Genomic DNA, 21,677 nt, shown 5'->3' on the forward strand with positions numbered 1-21,677 from the left:
TTTGTTTATATTATTTTTTGTTTATGTTTTTTGAAGGCTCATTCAAAAAGTAGATAGACTCGTTATAAACATTAAATTCACTGTCAAATAAAGGAAAAAATATTAGGTAAATTCTACACTGCCTACTCCCAAAAAACTATCTTTATCAATAGGGAAACATTATTCCAAACATTTTTCTTTGCTTATATAAACTACTGTCTGGGGAGGAGCCAAGATGGCGGAGGAGTAGGACGGGGAGAACACTTTCTCCCCCACAAATTCATCAAAAGAGCATTTAAACGTCGAGTAAATTCCACAAAACAACTTCTGAATGCCGGCAGAGGACACCAGGCACCCAGAAAAGCAACCCAACTCTTCGAAAGGAGGTAGGAAAAAATATTAAAAAAAAAAAAAAGAGACAAAGAGGGAGGGACGGAGTTCCGTCCGGGAAGGAATCTTAAAAAGAGAAGTTTCCAAACACCAGGAAACCTTCTCACTGCGAATCTGTGCCGAGCTTTGGAAGCACAGAGGGCAACATAACAGGGAGAAAAAAAAATAAATAAGCAATTAAAACTCAGAGATTGCGAGGCCCTACGGTAACTCCCCAGCGGAGAAGCAGCGCAGGCGCCTGCATCCGCCATTAGCAAGCCGGGCTGGGCAGGGGGAGGCGCGGCGTGGGCTGCATCACTGAGAGTAAGAATCTGGCCTGAATACCCTGAGCGCTATCTGAGCGAAATAATTTGGGCTAGCAAACCAGACTGTGGGATATCTACCACGCGAAAAGCCAGCCTAACCTAAGACCGCCAGGCCCGCGCACGGAACAAAGGACTGAACAGAGATAGCCGGCTGCAGATCTTCCCCCTCCGGTGACAGGCAGCCAGAGTCGGAAGGGGGCAATCGCAGCCCCAGAGAGACATTATCTATAAAACTGTAAGCAGGCTTCTTTGCTAACTAAAACTTCTTGGGGGTCTGGACGGTCAACATCTGCCTGAGAAGGTGCGCCGGTTTTAACACCCAGATAACCGAGTGGCGGGGAGGCGATAAGTCGCAGCATTGGCGCTCGCCAAACACCTCATCACCTGAGCTGCTCGGACCTGGGAAGAGCACAAAACGCAGGCCCAACTGAGTCTGCGCCTCTGAGGACTACCCAGTGCCTGAACCTGGCGGCTTGGACCTGGGAGGTGCATGCAGCCCAGGGCCAGCCTCGGATTGTTCCCAGCGGAACAACCTAGAGTCCGAGCAGTGTGGACAGGGAGGCTACGGCGCCGTGAGCGGGGCAGACCCAGTGTGGCTGAGGCACTGCGAACCCACGCCAGTGTTATTTGTTTGCAGCATCCCTCCCTCCCTCCCCCCCCCACAGCGACTGAACAAGTAAGCCTAAAAAAAAAAAAAAAAAAAGAAAAAAGTGTCCTCCACCGTGCCCTTTGTGTCAGGGCGGAAACCAGATACTGAAGAGACTAGCAAACAGAAGAAGATATAACAGAGGGAAACGCCTTGGAAGCTACAGGCAATAGATCAAAACCCTGTGGTTACTACGGACTACATAGGAAGGGCCTATAGATCTTGAGAAATATAAATCTGACCAAGGAACTAGCCAAAAATGAACTGAACCCACAACACCCACAAAAAAACACAAAAAATTCCTAGATATATTTTTATTATTTTTACGATCATTCTTTTTCCTTTTTTTTTTTTTAAAAAAAAAAAAATTTTTTTAAGTCCTCTATTGTTCCTTTAAATTTCACTTTTATAACCTATTACTTTGAAAAAAAAAAAAAAAAACCCTATTTTTTTTCTTCTTCAGCAAACTTCATATATATATATTTTATAATTTTTTGACCTTGTTTTTTTTGTTTTTTTTTGTTTTTTTTTTCTTTTTTCTTTAACATTGTATTTTTGAAATTCCAAACTCTACTCTAGATTTTTAATTTTTGCTTTTTGGTATATGTTATCAATTTTGTACCTATAGTTTTTTTATATAATTTCTGACTTTTTTTTTTTTCCTTCTCTGTTTCTTTCTCTTCTTCTTTTATATAACATTGTATATCTGAAATTCCAAACTTTACTCTAGATTTTAATTTATGCTTTTTGGTATTTGATATCAATTTTGTACCTGTATTTTCTTTATAATTTTGTGACATTGTTCGTATTTGTTTTTTTTTTCTCTCTTTTTTTTTTTCTTCTTCTTCTTTTTTTTTTTTTTTTTTAACATTGTATTTTTGAAATTCCAAACTCTACTCTAGATTTTTAATTTTTGCTTTCTGGTATTAGTTATCAATTTTGTACCTGTACTTTCTTTATAATTTTTTGACCTTGTTTGTTTTTGTTTGTTGTTTTTTTTCTCTCTTTCTTTTCCTTCTTCTTTTCTTTAACATCGTATTTTTGAAATTCCAAACTCTACTCTAGATTTTTAATTTTTGCTGTCTGGTATTAGTTATCAATTTTGTACCTGTACTTTCTTTATAATTTTCGCGACCTTGTTTGTTTTTGTTTGTTCGTTTTTTCTCTCTTTCTTTTCCTTCTTCTTTTCTTTAACATCGTATTTTTGAAATTCCAAACTTTACTCTAGATTTTTTTTTTGCTTTTATGTATTTGTTACCAATTTTGTACCTTTAAGGACCCAATCTTCAGGACCCATTTTTCACTAGGGGTGAGATTACTGGCTTGACTGCTCTCTCTCCCTTTGGACTCTCCTTTTTCTCCACCAGGTCGCCTGTGTCTCCTCCCTAACCCCTCTCTACTCTACCCAACTCTGTGAAATTCTGTGTGTTCCAGACGGTGGAGAACACTTAGGGAACTGATTACTGGCTGGATCTGTCTCCATCCTTTTCATTCCCCCCTTTTATCCTTCTGGCCACCCCTGTTACCTTCCTCCTTCTTCTCTTCTCTGTATAACCCCGTGAACATCTCTGAGTGGGCCAGTTGTGGAGTGCACATAAGGAAGTGACTACTGGCTAGCCCACTCTCTCCACTATTGATTCACCTCATCTCATTTGGGTCACCTCTAACTCCCTCCTCCCTCTTCTCTTCTCCATGTAACCCTGTGAACCTCTCTGAGTGACCCTCACTGTAGAGAAACTTTTCATCTTTAATGTAGATGTTTTATCAATGGTGCTGTATAGAAGGAGAAGTTTTGAAACTACTGTAAAAATAAGACCGATAACCGGAAGCAGGAGACTTAAGTCAAACCCTGACTCCAGGAACTCCTGACTCAAGGAACATTAATTGTGGGAGCTCATCAAATGCATCCATACCGACACTGAAACCAAGCACCACACAAGGGCCAATAAATTCCAGGGCAAGACATACCAAACAAATTCTCTAGCAACAAAGGAACACAGCCCTGAGCTTCAAGATACAGGCTGCCCAAAGTCACCCCAAAACTATAGACATCTCATAAATCATTACTGGACATTTCATTTGCACTCCAGAGGGAAGAAATACAGCTCCACCCACCAGAACACCGACACAAGCTTCCCTAACCAGGAAACCTTGACAAGCCACCTGTACAAACCCACACACAGTGTGAAACGCATACAATAAAGAGAACTCCACAAACTGTCAGAATACAGAAAGGACACCCCAAACTCAGCAATTTAAACAAGATGAAGAGACAGAGGAATACTCAGCAGATAAAGGAACAGGATAAATGCCCACCAAACCAAACAAAAGGAAGAGATAGGGAATCTACCTGATAAAGAATTCGAATAATGATAGTGAAATTGATCCAAAATCTTGAAACTAAAATGGAATCACAGATAAATAGCCTGGAGACAAGGATTGAGAAGATGCAAGAAAGGTTTAACAAGGACCTAGAAGAAATAAAAAGAGTCAATATATAATGAATAATGCAATAAGTGAAATTAAAAACACTCTGGAGGCAACAAATAGTAGAATAACAGAGGCAGAAGACAGGATTAGTGAATTAGAAGATAGAATGGTAGAAATAAATGAATCAGAGAGGATAAAAGAAAAACGAATTAAAAGAAATGAGGACAATCTCAGAGACCTCCAGGACAATATTAAACGCTACAACATTGAATCATAGGGGTTCCAGAAGAAGAAGACAAAAAAAGAAAGACCATGAGAAAATACTTGAGGAGATAATAGTGGAAAACTTCCTAAAATGGGGAAGGAAATAATCACCCAAGTACAAGAAACCCAGAGAGTCCCAAACAGGATAAACCCAAGGAGAAACACCCCAAGACACATATTAATCAAATTAACAAAGATCAAACACAAAGAACAAATATTAAAAGCAGCAAGGGAAAAACAACAAATAACACACAAGGGAATTCCCATACGGATAACAGCTGATCTTTCAATAGAAACTCTTCAAGCCAGGAGGAATGGCAAGACATACTTAAAATGATGAAAGAAAATAACCTACAGCCCAGATTATTGTACCCAGCAAGGATCTCATTCAAGTATGAAGGAGAAATCAAAAGCTTTTCAGACAAGCAAAAGCTGAGAGAATTCTGCACCACCAAACCAGCTCTCCAACAAATACTAAAGGATATTCTCTAGACAGGAAACACAAAAGCGGTGTATAAACTCAGACCCAAAACAATAAAGTAAATGGCAGCAGGATCATACTTATCAGTAATTACCTTAAACATAAATGGGTTGAATGCCCCAACCAAAAAGACAAAGACTGGCTGAATGGATACAAAAACAAGACCCCACATATGTTGTCTACAAGAGACCCACCTCAAAACAGGGGACACATACAGACTGAAAGTGAAGGGCTGGAAAAAGATTTTCCATGCAAATAGGGACCAAAAGAAAGCAGGAGTAGCAATACTTATATCAGATAAAATAGACTTTAAAACAAAGGCTGTGAAAAGAGACAAAGAAGGTCACTACATAATGATCAAAGGATCAATCCAAGAAGAAGATATAACAATTATAAATATATATGCACCCAACACGGGAGCACCACAGTATGTAAGACAAATGCTAACAAGTATGAAAGGAGAAATTAATAATAACACAATAATAGTGGGAGACTTTAATACCCCACTTACACCTATGGATAGATCAACTAAACAGAAAATTAACAAGGAAACACAAACTTTAAGCGATACAATAGACCAGTTAGACCTAATTGATATCTATAGGACATTTCATCCCAAAACAATGAATTTCACCTTTTTCTCAAGCGCACATGGAACCTTCTCCAGGATAGATCACATCCTGGGCCATAAAAAGCTAGCCTTGGTAAATTCAAAAAAATAGAAATCATTCCAAGCATTTTTTCTGACCACAATGCAGTAAGATTAGATCTCAATTACAGGAGAAAAACTATTAAAAATTCCAACATATGGAGGCTGAACAACACACTGCTGAATAACCAACAAATCACAGAAGAAATCAAAAAAAGAAATCAAAATTTGCATAGAAACGAATGAAAATGAAAACACAACAACCCAAAACCTGTGGGACACGGTAAAAGCAGTCCTAAGGGGAAAGTTCATAGCAATACAGGCACACCTCAAGAAACAAGAAAAAAGTCAAATAAATAACCTAACTCTACACCTAAAGCAACTAGAAAAGGAAGAAATGAAGAACCCCAGGGTTAGTAGAAGGAAAGAAATCTTAAAAATTAGAGCAGAAATAAATGCAAAAGAAACAAAAGAGACCATAGCAAAAATCAACAAAACCAAAAGCTGGTTCTTTGAAAGGATAAATAAAATTGACAAACCATTAGCCAGACTCATCAAGAAACAAAGGAGAAAAATCAAATCAACAAGATTAGAAACGAAAATGGAGAGATCACAACAGACAACACAGAAATACAAAGGATCATAAGAGACTACTATCAACAATTATATGCCAATAAAATGGACAACGTGGAAGAAATGGACAAATTCTTAGAAAAGTACAACTTTCCAAAACTGGACCAGGAAGAAATAGAAAATCTTAACAGACCCATCACAAGCATGGAAATTGAAACTGTAATCAAAAATCTTCCAGCAAACAAAAGCCCGGTCCAGACGGCTTCACAGCTGAATTCTACCAAAAATTTAGAGAAGAGCTCACACCTATCCTGCTCAAACTCTTCCAGAAAATTGCAGAGGAAGGTAAACTTCCAAACTCATTCTATGAGGCCACCATCACCCTAATACCAAAACCTGACAAAGATGCCACAAAAAAAAGAAAACTACAGGCCAATATCACTGATGAACATAGATGCAAAAATCCTTAACAAAATTCTAGCAATCAGAATCCAGCAACACATTAAAAGATCATACACCATGATCAAGTGGGCTTTATCCCAGGGATGCAAGGATTCTTCAATATCCATAAATCAATCAATGTAATACACCACATTAACAAATTGAAAAATAAAAACCATATGATTATCTCAATAGATGCAGAAAGCCTTTGACAAAATTCAACATCCATTTATGATAAAAACTCTCCAGAAAGCAGGAATAGAAGGAACATACCTCAACATAATAAAAGCTATATATGACAAACCCACAGCAAACATTATCCTCAATGGTGAAAAATTGAAAGCATTTCCTCTAAAGTCAGGAACAAGACAAGGGTGCCCACTTTCACCATTACTATTCAACATAGTTTTGGAAGTTTTGGCCACAGCAATCAGAGCAGAAAAAGAAATAAAAGGAATCCAAATTGGAAAGAAGAAGTAAAACTCTCACTATTTGCAGATGACATGATCCTCTACATAGAAAACCCTAAAGATTCCACCAGAAAATTACTAGAAATAATCAATGACTATAGTAAAGTTGCAGGATATAAAATCAACACACAGAAATCCCTTGCATTCCTATACACTAATAATGAGAAAACAGAAAGAGAAATTAAGGAAACAATTCCATTCACCATTGCAACGGAAAGAATAAAATACTTAGGAATATATCTACCTAAAGAAACTAAAGACCTATATATAGAAAACTATAAAACACTGGTGAAAGAAATCAAAGAGGACACTAATAGATGGAGAAATATACCATGTTCATGGATTGGAAGAATCAATATAGTGAAAATGAGTATACTACCCAAAGCAATTTATAGATTCAATGCAATCCCTATCAAGCTACCAACAGTATTCTTCACAGAGCTAGAACAAATAATTTCACAATTTGTATGGAAATACAAAAAACCTCGAATAGCCAAAGCGATCTTGAGAAAGAAGAATGGAACTGGAGGAATCAACCTACCTGACTTCAGGCTCTACTACAAAGCCACAGTTATCAAGACAGTATGGTACTGGCACAAAGACAGAAATATTGATCAATGGAATAAAATAGAAAGCCCAGAGATAAATCCACGCACATATGGACACCTTATCTTTGACAAAGGAGGCAAGAATATACAATGGATTAAAGACAATCTCTTTAACAAGTGGTGCTGGGAAATCTGGTCAACCACTTGTAAAAAGAATGAAACTGGACCACTTTCTAACACCATACACAAAAATAAACTCAAAATGGATTAAAGATCTAAGCGTAAGACCAGAAACTATAAAACTCCTAGAGGAGAACATAGGCAAAACACTCTCCGACATACATCACAGCAGGATCCTCTATGACCCACCTCCCAGAATATTGGAAATAAAAGCAAAAATAAACAAATGGGACCTAATTAACCTTAAAAGCTTCTGCACATCAAAGGAAACTATTAGCAAGGTGAAAAGACAGCCTTCAGAATGGGAGAAAATAATAGCAAATGAAGCAACCGACAAACAACTAATCTCAAAAATATACAAGCAACTCCTACAGCTCAACTCCAGAAAAATAAACGACCCAATCAAAAAATGGGCCAAAGAACTAAATAGACATTTCTCCAAAGAAGACATACAGATGGCTAACAAACACATGAAAAGATGCTCAACATCACTCATTATCAGAGAAATGCAAATCAAAACCACTATGAGGTACCATTTCACACCAGTCAGAATGGCTGCGATCCAAAAGTCTACAAATAATAAATGCTGGAGAGGGTGTGGAGAAAAGGGAACCCTCTTACACTGTTGGTGGGAATGCAACCTAGTACAGCCACTATGGAGAACAGTGTGGAGATTCCTTAAAAAACTGGAAATAGAACTGCCTTATGATCCAGCAATCCCACTGCTGGGCATACACACTGAGGAAACCAGAAGGGAAAGAGACATGTGTACCCCAATGTTCATCGCAGCACTGTTTATAATAGCCAGGACATGGAAGCAACCTAGATGCCCATCAGCAGATGAATGGATAAGAAAGCTGTGGTACATATACACAATGGAGTATTACTCAGCCATTAAAAAGAATACATTTGAATCAGTTCTAATGAGGTGGATGAAACTGGAGCCTATTATACAGAGTGAAGTAAGCCAGAAGGAAAAACATAAATACAGTATACTAACATATATATGGAATTTAGAAAGATGGTAACAATAACTCTGTATACGAGACAGCAAAAGAGACACTGATGTATAGAACAGTCTTATGGACTCTGTTGCAGAGGGAGAGGGTGGGAAGATTTGGGAGAATGGCATTGAGACATGTAAAATATCATGTAGGAAACGAGTTGCCAGTCCAGGTTCGATGCACGATGCTGGATGCTTGGGGCTGGTGCACTAGACGGCCCAGAGGGATGGTATGGGGAGGAGGAGGAGGAGGGTTGGGATGGGGAACACATGTATACCTGTGGCAGATTCATTTTGATATTTGCAAAACTAATACAATTATGTAAAGTTTAAAAATAAAATAAAATTAGAAAAAAAAAAAAAAAAAAAAAAATAAAAAAATAAAAAATAAATAAACTACTGTCTGGAAGGATAGATGGTTGATAATTGAATAGATGCTTGCAACATGCTAAGTTGCTAAAGTTGTATCCAACTCTTTGCAGCCCTGTGGATTGTAGCCCGTCTGGCTTGCTGTCCGTGTAATTCTCCATGCAAGAATACTGGAGTGGGTTACCATTTCCTTCTTCAGAGGATCTTCCTGACCCAGGAATTGAACCTGTATCCCCTGTGTCTCCTGCATCACAGGCAGATTCTTTACCACTGAGCAACCAGGGAAGCCCAATAGAATTAATTTGATAAAAATTAGTTATTTTCTACTTTCTGTTTTACATGAGAGGCATTATATTATCAAGGTGAGGAGCATAGATTCCACACCCATTTACCTGCCTTTGAATTTTCACTCTGCTTCCTGGCTGTACAACCATGGACAAACTATTCGGTTTCTGAAACTACAAAATGTGGAAGTAGTGGCTGTTTTTATATTGGTTGTTATGAGGACTAAATGATTTAATAAGTATTGAAAAGTACTTGTAGCGGTTCTGTATAAATATTACTTGAATTTAAGAATAATAATCAGTTGTGAAACTGAAGAAAATTTTGAACCTGAGGCACTATTTTCTCCCAGAGATTGAACCCAGGTCTTCTGCATTGCAGGCAGATTCTTTACCATCTGAGACACCACGGAAGCCCCATTTTCTCTCACTAAGATATATCAATTCCCTAAGGATCCTTTTAAATTAAAAAAAAGAGACTGAAAAACGTTCTCATAAATATTTCTTATGTAGTGTTTTAGTTAAACAATATTATTTGACTCAGCTATGAAATAATAATTTTAAACTCCTTTTTTTCTTTTTCTTTATGAATTCTACTTTCCAAAATTTTATAAAGTTACATTGGATACAATAGCCAAAGTGCTTCTCTGGGTTTAACCTTAATTTTCTAGTTTAAAGAATTAAGAATCATTGCTGGAACTTTTATCATATGTGGCATTTTTACACCTGAGTTCTTTTTTTTTTATTTTATTTATTTTTCTCTTTATTTATTTTTTTATTATTATTTTTTTTTTACTTTACAATATTGTGTTGGTTTTGCCATACATCAACATGCATCCTCCACAGGTGTACATGTGTTCCCCATCCTGAACCATCCTCCCACCTCCCTCCCCATACCATCCCTCCGGGTCATCCCAGTGCACCAGCCCCAAGCCTCCTGTATCCTGCATCGAACCTGGACTGGCGATTCATTTCTTATATGATACTATACATGTTTTAATGCCATTCTCCCAAATCATCCCCCCCCACTCCATAGAGTCCAAAAGACAGTTCTATACATCTGTGTCTCTTTTGCTGTCTCGCATACAGGGTTGTTGTTACCATCTTTTTAAATTCCATATATATGTGTTAGCATACTGTATTGGTGTTTTTCTTTCTGGCTTACTTCACTCTGTATAATAGGCTGCAGTTTCATCCACCTCATTAGAACTGATGCAAATGTATTCTTTTTAATGGCTGAGTAATACTCCATTTGTATATGTACCATTCATCTGCTGATGGGCATCTAGGTTGCTTCCATGTCCTGGCTATTATAAACAGTGCTGCGATGAACATTGGGATACACGTGTCTCTTTCAATTCTGGTTTCCTCGGTGTGTATGCCCAGCAGTGGGATTGATGGGTCGTATGGCAGTTCTACGTCCAGTTTTTTAAGGAATCTCCACACTGTTCTCCATAGTGGCTGTACTAGTTTGCATTCGCACCAACAGTGTAAGAGGGTTCCCTTTACTCCACATCCTCTCCAGCATTTATTGCTTGTAGACTTGGATCATAGCCATTGGCAGGAAATGGTACCTCATTGTGGTTTTGATTTGCATTTCTCTGATAATGAGTGGTGTTGAGCATCTTTTCATGTGTTTGTTAGCCATCTGTATGTCTTCTTTGGAGAAATGTCTATTTAGTTCTTTGGCCCATTTTTTGATTGGGTCATTTATTTTTCTGGAATTGAGGTGTAGGAGTTGCTTGTATATTTTTGAGATTAGTTGTTTGTCCGTTTCTTCATTTGCTGTTATTTTCTCCCATTCTGAAGGCTGTCTTTTCACCTTGCTTATAGTTTCTTTTCTTGTGCAGAAGCTTTTAATTTTAATTAGATCCCATATGTTTATTTTCGCTTTTATCCTGAGAACGTCATAGAACACCTGACTCTAGGGAACATTAAGCAATAGGAGCTCATCAAACGTACCTGCACTGAAACCAAGCACCACCCAAAGGCCAACAAGTTCCAGAGCAAGGCATACCACGCAAATTCTCCAGCAACACAGGAACACAACCCTGAGCTTCAATATACAGGCTGCCCAAAGTTACTCCAAATCCATTGACATCTCATAACTCGTTACTAGACACTTCATTGCACTCCAGAGAGAAGAAATCCAGCTCCACCCACCAGAACACCGACACAAACTTCCCTAACCAAGAAACCTTGACTGATACAACCCCACCCACAGCAAGGAAACTCCACCACCTGAGTTCTTTATTGTGGGAAATTCCTGGGTAACCAGATTTCATTTTTAAATAGTCTTTTAAGGAGGGGTTTATAAATACTTTATTCTAAACTTTAATATGCTCCAGACTGGCTGTTTATTATCCTTATATTCAAAGTGGTTATGAATAAAATTCTTTGCTCAAGTATTTTTCATTCTAAACATTGTAAAAAATGTTACTGACTTTTCTGACATCAAGTTTGTCTGAAAAGAAGTCTAGTGTCAATCATATTCCTTTTTTCCTCACTTAAAGGTAGTTCATTTTTTCCTGCCTGGATACCAGAAGGATTTTCCTTTATTCTTGAAGTAGAATAACTTAATCAGGATGTTTGTGTTGATTATTATGTAATAATATTTTTAGAATCACAGCATGCCTTTTCTTAAGATTATTTGATTCTTCCTTTATTTCAGGAAATTTTAGATTTTTAAATTTTATTTTATTTTGGTTTTTTTTTTTTTAAATTTTTTTAATATAAATTTATTTATTTTAATTGGAGGCTAATTATTTTACAGTATTGTATTAGCTTTATTGGAGAAGGCAATGGCAACCCACTCCAGTACTCTTGCCTGGAAAATCCCATGGACAGAGGAGCCTGGTAGGCTTCAGTCCATGAGGTCGCGAAGTCAGACACGACTGAGTGACTTCCCTTTCACTTTTCACTTTTATGCATTGGAGAAGGAAATGGCAACCCACTCCAGTGTTCTTGCCTGGAGAATCCCAGGGATGGCAGAGCCTGGTGGGCTGCCGTCTATGGGGTCGCACAGAGTCGGACACGACTGAAGTGACTTAGCAGCAGCAGCAGCATTAGCTTTGTGTTTTTCTATTTTAGAGACTTTGGTTATTATTATAGGCACTTTGGTTCTCATCTATTATGAATTCAATAATTATTTTAATTTCTGTTTTTTTCCTGTGCATTCATTGTGACAGTCTCAAGCCTTTCCTATATGTTAGTACTTCCAGTTTTACAATCCCATCGCCTGTTCTTTCTACTTCATTTATTAAATATTTGTCTGTTTATTTATTCTCAATGTTTCCTCAGGCTTTCTTTTCTTTCTTTTTAAAATTATATCAGTTTCAGGTCTGTCCTTTAGTTTTCAGTTTTCCTCTTCATCTGCTCTTTTTTTTGGCATCTTCTCTTTGAAATTTGTTTTATTGAATTCATGTTTTTATGCTTTTCTAGAATGCCAACCATTAATGGGTCAACTTCCTTCTTGGTCAGTGTTATCTTTTATATTGTGATCTTTATCTCATCTGCATGATACTTGGTCATGTGTTTGTGGTAAATTCATAGTTGACTTGTCATTTCTCTTTTATCTTGCTCATACTTAAATCGTCAAGAACTTTTATCTGTTTTGATATGGTGCAAATGAATTTTCCTTGATAAATATTTCATATTATTTGACACCTGTTTGCCTTCTCCTCTGACTCTTGGCTAGGTGTTGCTTCTGGGCCACCTTTCTACATTTTGTTTGAGATCCTGTCCCCTGCTGTGGAGTTTTGTTTGGTGTCTTGCGCTGCACTGAGGGGCCACTCTGTCTCTTCTTGTGAATATCCTGATTCCATGGAGTAGTACTTTGGGGCTTTTATTTGTTACACCAGTGTAGTAAAAAGAAACAGGCAAACAAAATGGCCAGCCCTGGTGATTTTTGCTTCATCTATAAAGATTCTTAGTAATACAGAAGGATCTTAACTTTTCTTTGGGCTGTCTACTCAACCCATTGGTCTCTAAGGTTATTTCTAAGCTGTGTGGTATTAGTGAAAAATTCCTAGGATTTGGTAAGGTCACTGTCTTTTCTCAATACCTATTTTCATGTGTAAAAAGATAAGTTAGTTGAACCAGTTCAAAATCATTTTTCCACCCTCCACCTTGTCCTTACTTTAAAAATTACTACATGATGTCCTGCTTCCTCTACAGTTTGATTAATTTTTATCTTCTGTTCAAGTGGTATGTGATGGGGTAGATGGATTTGTGTTCAGATTTCACTCCACTGTCTTTGCTGCTGCTAAGTCGCTTCAGTCGTGTCCGACTCTGTGCGACCTCATAGACAGCAGCCCACCAGGCTCCCCCATCCCTGGGATTCTCCAGGCAAGAACACTGGAGTGGGTTGCCATTTCCTTCTCCAATGCATGAAAATGAAAAGTGAAAGTGAAGTTGCTCAGTCATGTCCGACTCTTAGCGACCTTATGGAGTGCAGCCCACCAGGCTCCTCCATCCATGGGATTTTCCAGGCAAGAGTACTGGAGTGGGGTGCCATTGCCACTGTCTTTACTTGGACTTTTTTTATAATAAACTTTTCATTTTAGAATACTTTCAGATTTATAGAAAAGTTGTGAAGATAATGCAAAGTTTATATAACGCTCACCCAGTTTCTTTTATTGCTACCTTTTGTATTACTATGATATATATGTCACAGGAGAGAAATCAACATTGTTATAGAACTATTTACTATAGGCCATATCGGCTTCCCTGGTGGCTCAGAGGGTGAAGCGTTTGCCTGCAATGCAGGAGACCCGGGTTCAATTCCTGGGTCAGGAAGAGCCCCTCGAGAAGGAAATGGCAACCCACTCCAGTACCCTTGCCTGGAAAATCCCATGGACGGAGAAGCTTGGTAGGCTACAGTCCATGGGGTCACAAAGAGTCGGATACGACTGAGCGACTTCACTTCACTTCATACTTTATTCAGATTTCACTACTTTCTCTAATGTCCTTTTTATTTTCCATGATCCTATCTAGGATTCCATAGGCATTTAGTTACTGTGTCTCCATTGCCTACTCTGGTCTGTGACATTTTCTCAGACTTTCCTTGTTTTTGATGATGTGACAGTTTTTTGGAGTACTGGTCAGGTATTTTATAGAATGTTCCTCAATTTCAGTTTTTCTGAAGTTTTTCTCATGATTAGACTGATGTAATGGTTTTATGGGACAGATAGTACAGAAGTGAAATGCCATGTTTAATCACATCATTTCAAGATTATATTCTGTCAACGTGACTTTCAGCCGGGGATGTTAATTTTGGTCTCCCAGTCAAGGTAGTGCTTGCCATGTTTCTTCACTGTAAAGTTACCCACATTCCTCTTTTATACTCTTTTATCCTCTTTTATCCTCTTTTATACTTTTATTCCTCTTTTAAACTCTTTGAAGCAGATCACTAAAGTACAGCCTGTACTCAATGGTGGGGCTGGAGAGTGTGGGCTAGGAGGTTGAGTTTTTTTGGTTGTGCTGGGTCTTGTTGCGGCGTGCAGGTGTCTCTGGTTGTGGTGCATGGGCTTAGTTGCCCTGCAGCATGTGGGGTCTTAGTGCCATGACCAGGGATCCAGCCCTGCATTGGAAGGCAGATTCTTAACCACTGAACCACCAGGGAAGTCCTGGTTAATTCACTTTGCCTTTCTTAGTGGAGAATATCTATATAAATTATTTGTGATTCTTCAATATAGGAGATTTTTATCCCTCATTTATGTGTTTAGTTATGTCAGTATGGACTCATTGACATTCATTTAATACTTTGACTTGTAATCAAATTCTGTGTTATTCTGTTTCTTGGGGTGTTCCAGTTTTGACATTGGAAACTCTCTCAGGTGATTCCTGTATGCCTTTGGCTTGTTCTCATCCTTTTGGTTTTTGAACATTTTCTTACTTTCTAGCATTATAAAACATATAAAATGTTTTATGAAAGGGATGTGCCCACCCAGCAATGAATCAGAATTCTCATTGCTTACCATCTTTGCCAGCATTTGTAATTGTCCTTTTTGTTTGGTTAGGTTTCCTATTTTGGACATTTAGCCATTCTCTAATAACAGATGATACTGAGTTGGTAAATGTTTATTTACCAGCTGTGTATCTTCTTTGGTAAAGTGTCTGTTCAGATATTTGACCAGTTTTTGAAGTTGTATTGTTTTCTTTTGTTAATTTTAAGTGTTCTTTATGCATTCTGTATGTGAGTCCTTTTTCAGATAGGTGGTTTTCAAATATTTTCTTGCAGTCCATATTTTTGGTCTCTCAACAATGTGTTTAGCAGAATATAAGTTTAAATTTTGATAAAATCCAACTTATTGGTTTTTCTTTTATGTTTTGTACTTTTGGTATTGAATCTAAAACTCAGTGCCACATGTTAGGTCACACCAAATTTTCTCCTGTGTTTTCTTCTAGAATTTATAAATTTCATGTTTTACATGTAGGCCTATAATTCATTTTTAATTGATTTTTGTGTAAGGTGGTACATGGTACATATAGTTATACATCAGGACATTTATTTATTCCAGCACCATTTGTGAAAAGCGTATCATTTCTCCACTAATTTCCTTTGCACCTGTGCCAAAAATCAATCGACTGTATTCATGTGGGTTAATTTCAGGACTTTCTTTTCTGTTCCATTGATCTGTGAGTCTGTCACTGTCATTGCCAGTACCACACACTCTTGATTGCTAAATCTTGAAATCAGATGGCATCCTTCTAAACCTTGCTCTTTTACTATAGAATTACTTTGACTATTCTGGTACATTTGCCTTTCCATATACCTTGCAGAATCAGTTTGATTTTATCTACAAAAACAGTTGTTGGGGCTGAATGTGTTTAAACATACTCTTCAAATAGATAACCTTTTTTCTTATTTCAATAATGCAGCTATTAATACCTTTAGAACTCTTCTTTAGGGATTTGTAAGTATTATTAGCTTCAGCTTATCAACCATTCATAGTATTACACTTCACATATAATTTATGACCATAAATCTTTTATGTAGATTGATCATCAGTTTTTTATATCATTTTTATTTGTGCATTGTTGATTTACAATGTTGTGTTAGTTTCAGGTGTACAGCAGAATGAATCTGTTATACATACACATATGTGCTTTGCTGTGCATGCTTGATCATGTCCAACTCAGCGACCCCAGGGACTGTAGCCCACCAGACTCCTCTGTTTGTGAAATTTTCCAGGCAAGAATACTGGAGTGGGTTGCTGTTTCCTCCTCCAGGAGATCACCAATTTTAATCATGAATTTTGCTTATAAATAGATTTGAATGTTTTTTGAAATGAAATTTGCCTGACAAAGATTACAAATCAATTTTTTATGTAGCGTCACAACTCATTGAGGTAGGTGATATTCAAGCTTTATAGGTGAGCAAACTTAAGAGTGATCGCCTACCTGCCTAAGGAGTCATAGTAAGTCACATGTAGTAGATACCTCAGATCTCTTCAGGCAACTCAAACTCATCATATCCAAAAATGGAATTATTAATTTATTTTTAAAACCTGATTCTCCTTAATTCCCTCTACCAATCATTGGCATAACCACTCTCCCACATATCCAAACCAGAACTTCTTCCTCAGAATTCCTCTTAGATTGGTCTCTTAGTTTTGTTCATTCTATCTCTTTTTTTCCCTTGGAAATATGACTTGCTTTATGGACTAGGAGATAGTCAGTTCATTTTGTCTCTTTAAAAGATGGATCTAAATTGAACCTTCTTTAAATTTTTTAGCCTCCGTTGTCTATTTTCATTTGTATATATGTTTTGTTATAGTTTTTATTACAATACATGAAAATTAGGCTTCTTTGAGGTACAACCTTTTTCATTTTGTTCTAGGTAGAGTTCATATTGAGGGAAGAATGGGGAAGGGAGTAAAGGAAAACAGTCCTATCCTAAGCCTTCTCTTTTAGTTACTTAATCCATTCAATAAATACTTATTGAATATGTGCTAAGTGTCAGGTACACTGCTAGTTGCTGGGAACACAGCATTATGGTCTCAGTTAAGATCAGCATCAAGTAAATAATTACATAAATATTTAAAATAATTTCAAGTGATAAAGAATTGTTAGTTCCTAGGAAAAGTTTATAGACAGCTCCTGCTTTATTACACTCTAGGGTTTCAGGTAAGGGGATCAGGACAAATACATAAGAAGTAAGAACAACAGCAGCAACAAATAGCATGCCAGTACAGTTTTATGGTGCTGTGGAGGTTCCTTTCTAGTTAGCTGAGGTCTATGAACTCTGAACCTCAATAGTGCATTTTAGACTAAATCTTTGTTAAGATAGAACCAATTTATAACGGAGCTTTGCTTGACTGAAAGGCATATTTAGAAGCATTGTGTATAAGAAGAAAATATATGAATTATTTTACATCTCTTTTTTAAAAAGGGTTTTACATCTTTATTTCTCTAAACAACGACCTTTTTCCTTGATTTGAGAGATAGTGCTCTACTTTGTGTAGCAAAGTATCCCATATAATTTATCCCATATCATTGAGATATGATAGTTATTCTCAATTTGAACTTTCTCTTTCCTTTGGTCTCATAATAGAGTATATGCTCTGTTGCTCAGTTGTGTCTGACTCTTTGTGACCCTATGAACTGTAGCATGGCAGACTCCTCTGTCCATGGAATTTCCTAGGCAAGAATACTGGAGTGGGTTGCCATTTCCATTTCCTTCTCCAACATTTCTTTTTTAATTCCTCATTTCTTGATTCCTGTAATCTGGAAATTCTTTCCTTCTCTTTTCTCTTAACTATATTTTCACTTCTGATCTACTTTGCATCTTTCTGTATAATGTTTGTCTTGTCTCTCTGCTTTCCCTTACTCCCTGAATTTTTAATGCTTTTTTGTCTCTTTTGCTTCTATCCAAAACTAGGAAAAAATAAAAAGGATTCAAGGTAAAATGACTTTTGTAGCATGCCAATATAGACATGCGTGCATATGAACATTCCAGCTTTTGAGATCATGATATCTTTTTTCAATCTGTTATTATTGGTGTATTTTTTTATACCATATTAAAGGTGGCACTGTGTAAAAAATAAGACTTAGAGAAAAAAGCAAATACTTTAGGATTTTCTGATAAGCTGATCATTAATTAGTTTTATCATTTGGGTTCAAAGTTTTGCTTCTTCCCATTGAACAAGGTAAATGACTCTAGGTTCAGAAGGAAAAGATGTTATATTGACTGATTTAGGGATAAATCAAGAAATGTGACATTTCGTGCATGAGTCTTTCCACTTAGAGTGCAAGGTTGTCAGTCAGAATTTGCATGGTATAGGAAATCAATTGAAACTTGAGCCCATGGACGTTTACTTCAGCAATATTCTTACTGATTATCATGACTCTCTAATTAGACTGTTATAGGAATAATTTAGAGTTTATGAAAGGTTGAGGTTCTTTTGTTTAACTGTAAACTTCCTATTAAAATATAATGTATAATTTGTCAGATATATTTCATATGACAACTATTATTTTGTCTTTATTAAGCAAATAAAACTTTTATGTTGTACACGCTGCTAGTAAACCTTAAGCCTAAAAAGTCATTTTACATAGAAAGTTGAATGTCTTACATAACTATTTCAAATTGCTTCAGTTTTTTAAAGGTAAGTTGTTTGTTTAATTTTTGTTTTCATTAGTGATACAGTATATTATGTACTTACCGTAGAACTATATTTAATCTTCTAGAAGCCACTTTTGTTGATTTTTAATCTTTAAGTAGATATTGAATGATCCATCTCAGAAAAATGTGTCAAATATAGTTTTGTCCTTTTGATAACAGCCATTCTAACAGGTATTAGGTGATACCTCGTTGTTGTTTTGTACGAGAGTTTTTAAGTTTTTCTTTTCACATTTTATTTTTCTCTTAGTGACCATTTATCTTTATACTTATATCAGTTTTAAAGGGTCATAATAAAGCAAAATGGAGATTCACATGCTAAGTGGCTGACTTGGCTCACTCACTTATTCCCTGCATTTCAGACCTGACACACTCACTCACTAAAACATGGTTCAGATTCATTTATCAGAAAGTGATAAGTCACTGTATGTCATGGAGTTTTAAAGACAACCACACAAGTTATTTATAATCAGAATGCTGAATTCATATACTGAGGATCCAGTATATAACATCTGCTAAGAAAATTTGATTTTAATATTTTTTCTTAAATTTTAGTTGTTAGCAGGGAATTTAATATGAGATTAGATACAGTTATCTTAACCCTTTCCTGTTGAAAACTGTTAATTTAAATCATTTAAACTCTTAATTTGATTTTCCTTAAAGTAATAATTCTTCACTTTGCAGTGCCTGAAAAAAATGTACAGATATTACACAGGAATTCCACGCACTTTTTATTGTGTTGATTATTTGGAACATAGGAATTCGTTAACCTGTCTCTACTGCCGTTTTCTTTTCGTCCATATGTAATTCTTTAAAACAAAACAAAAAAAGGGAGATGTGTAATACTGAGAAATAAATTTTTTTGTTTCCAGTAATCTGTAAATCTAAACACTTAATTTCCACGTGTCTTTTCCCATTTTAAATGATCAAGTTTAATAAATTGTTAAATTTATAAAAATTTAAGCTTCTTTGGAAACTGTCGTTAATCAGCTCTTAGTTTGATTTCATCTATAAAGAACAATATTAAGGTAAATATTTCTCACCACCTATGGCTTTCTAAAAATCATATTTAGCCAACCAGTAACTGATGGTTAAAGCTGCTCATGTTTTTAAAATGTTTTTACATGATCTTAAGTGTAAGAATTTTATCTTATACTTTTCCACTGTATTTTTTAATTGAGTAAAAGAAGTGATTATCTTCATAGTTCTTATAAACTAAGCTTCTATGAAGCAAAATATTTGAAAACTTTGGATTGATTTTGGGAGAAAAAGATAAAAGAGTACATATTTACCCTTATTGAAATGTGAATCCAAGGGGACATTAGCAGTTTGAGATATAATACATTAAATACATATAATTCAAAATTGCTTCACCTACTTGTTAACTTAAATACTATTTAAATATGGGTAGGAATAGTTTTTTTATATATGTTCATCTTTACTTCCTCTCTATGAATGTAGTAGTTTGAACTGTGGAGTTTGGAACAATTTTGTAATAAATTTATTAAGTATCTTTTATTTTTTCCTAGTATCCTTTTTTTTTTTTTTTTTTGGGCGGTAAATGTTAAATCATAGGAGTAAAGAAATCAAGGGGAAAAAATCAAAACAGAAATTTGGATATCTAAAATTTTTAGTCCAATTTTTATTTTACCTTTTGTTTTTGGTTGCACTGCACATCATGTCTGATCTTAGTTCCCCGACCAGGGATTGAACCCATGCCCCCTTCAGTGGAAGCACAAAGCCCTAACCACTAGACCACCAGGGAATTCCCTAGTACAGTTTTTAAATAATTGAAATCATTTCTAAAATCTAAGTAGTTTCACTGGTATCCATGATAAAGTTTCATTTAATCTACCAAATTTAATTATTGCCTAAGTTATATAACAGATATTTTCTAAATATGTGATTTAGAACTTCTTTCTTTACTTTTACTGCATTTCTTCAGTTTACCAACATCAGCAAACTTTTCAGTGAGCACTAAGACTCTTTTCTTTTTTTTCATTCTTTAAAATTTATTTTTAATTGGAGGATAATTGCTTTTACAATACTGTGTTACTTTCTGCCATACATCAACATGGTATACATATGTATACTTTGGTATACATATGTATACATATGTCCCCTCCCTCTTGAGCTTCCCTCCTACCTCCCATCCCATCCTCCCCCAGCACTATGACTCTTGTAAGACAAAAATGCATTTATGACGGGAACCAGTTTACCTTTTTTGCCCTTAATTTGAATAATTCTATCTATGTTATGCAGAAGAGAAAATAATATTAGACATCTAAAAATGTGGCCCAGTTTTGGTCAGCATTTCTATACAGCATATTTGTTTTACCAAATAGGTAGCAGCAGGAGATTGTCAGGTCAAATTTAGTGGTAATTATTTGTTGTTGCTTTTTGAGGGAACATTGTTTAACTCTGTAGTAAAAATACTTGCCTTGTTTTACTTGTGATGATGTCCAAAAAGGAGAGGAAATACAGTTTCTGGTAAGAATTGAAAGTCCAGAAATAAATATAATGATGAGAATGAGTGCTTCTATCACTGGGGAACTTTCTTCATCTAAGCACATATGAACAATTGATCCTTGTAGTCATATATAGCAGTAAACATTAATAACTTAACAGTCTGAAGTCAGTGCAGAAGATATGGAGCATTATTGAAAGATGGAGTCGAGCAGGTGGCACTTTAATATGTTCAGTGTCATGGTTGACTCTAAAGACTAGTCGAATGAAATTACTTGAGGTTCTAAAGATTTAAAAAGCGAACTCATTTTGCTGCACTAAGGAAATGCTACTGATCAGGCTTTCTGTGTCCCTTTTTTCTAGGCTAGAAAATATTAACCCTGAAGAAAATGACATGGTAAGCCATTCTCCGAGGAGATTTCTTGATGTCAGTCTTATATCTTAGAGGCTTAAGTTCAATTGAGTGGGTTTCAAGAACTAAGATGTGGGAAAAAGAAGAATTGACACACTAATAATGTACATCTTTGCTGCAATATGAAAATTCAATAACTTCACTCAGTCAATTTACAATTCACAT

The 21,677-nt window shown here is 36.1% G+C and overlaps 1 protein-coding gene across 5 annotated transcripts in view; it reads left to right on the forward strand.

The window, feature by feature from the left end:
* Window positions 1-21,677, forward strand: part of MIPOL1 (mirror-image polydactyly 1) — a 360,714-nt gene that overhangs the window by 125,405 nt on the left and 213,632 nt on the right. For all 5 annotated transcript variants that reach the window (XM_070358754.1, XM_070358755.1, XM_070358757.1 and 2 more), the window contains one exon: window positions 21,464-21,497. In XM_070358754.1, the coding sequence (XP_070214855.1) occupies window positions 21,464-21,497 (34 nt within the window). The remainder of the gene's footprint in view (window positions 1-21,463; window positions 21,498-21,677) is intronic.

Source organism: Bos mutus, chromosome 21 (genome assembly GCF_027580195.1).
Source record: "Bos mutus isolate GX-2022 chromosome 21, NWIPB_WYAK_1.1, whole genome shotgun sequence".
NCBI classification, from domain to species: Eukaryota; Metazoa; Chordata; class Mammalia; order Artiodactyla; family Bovidae; genus Bos; species Bos mutus.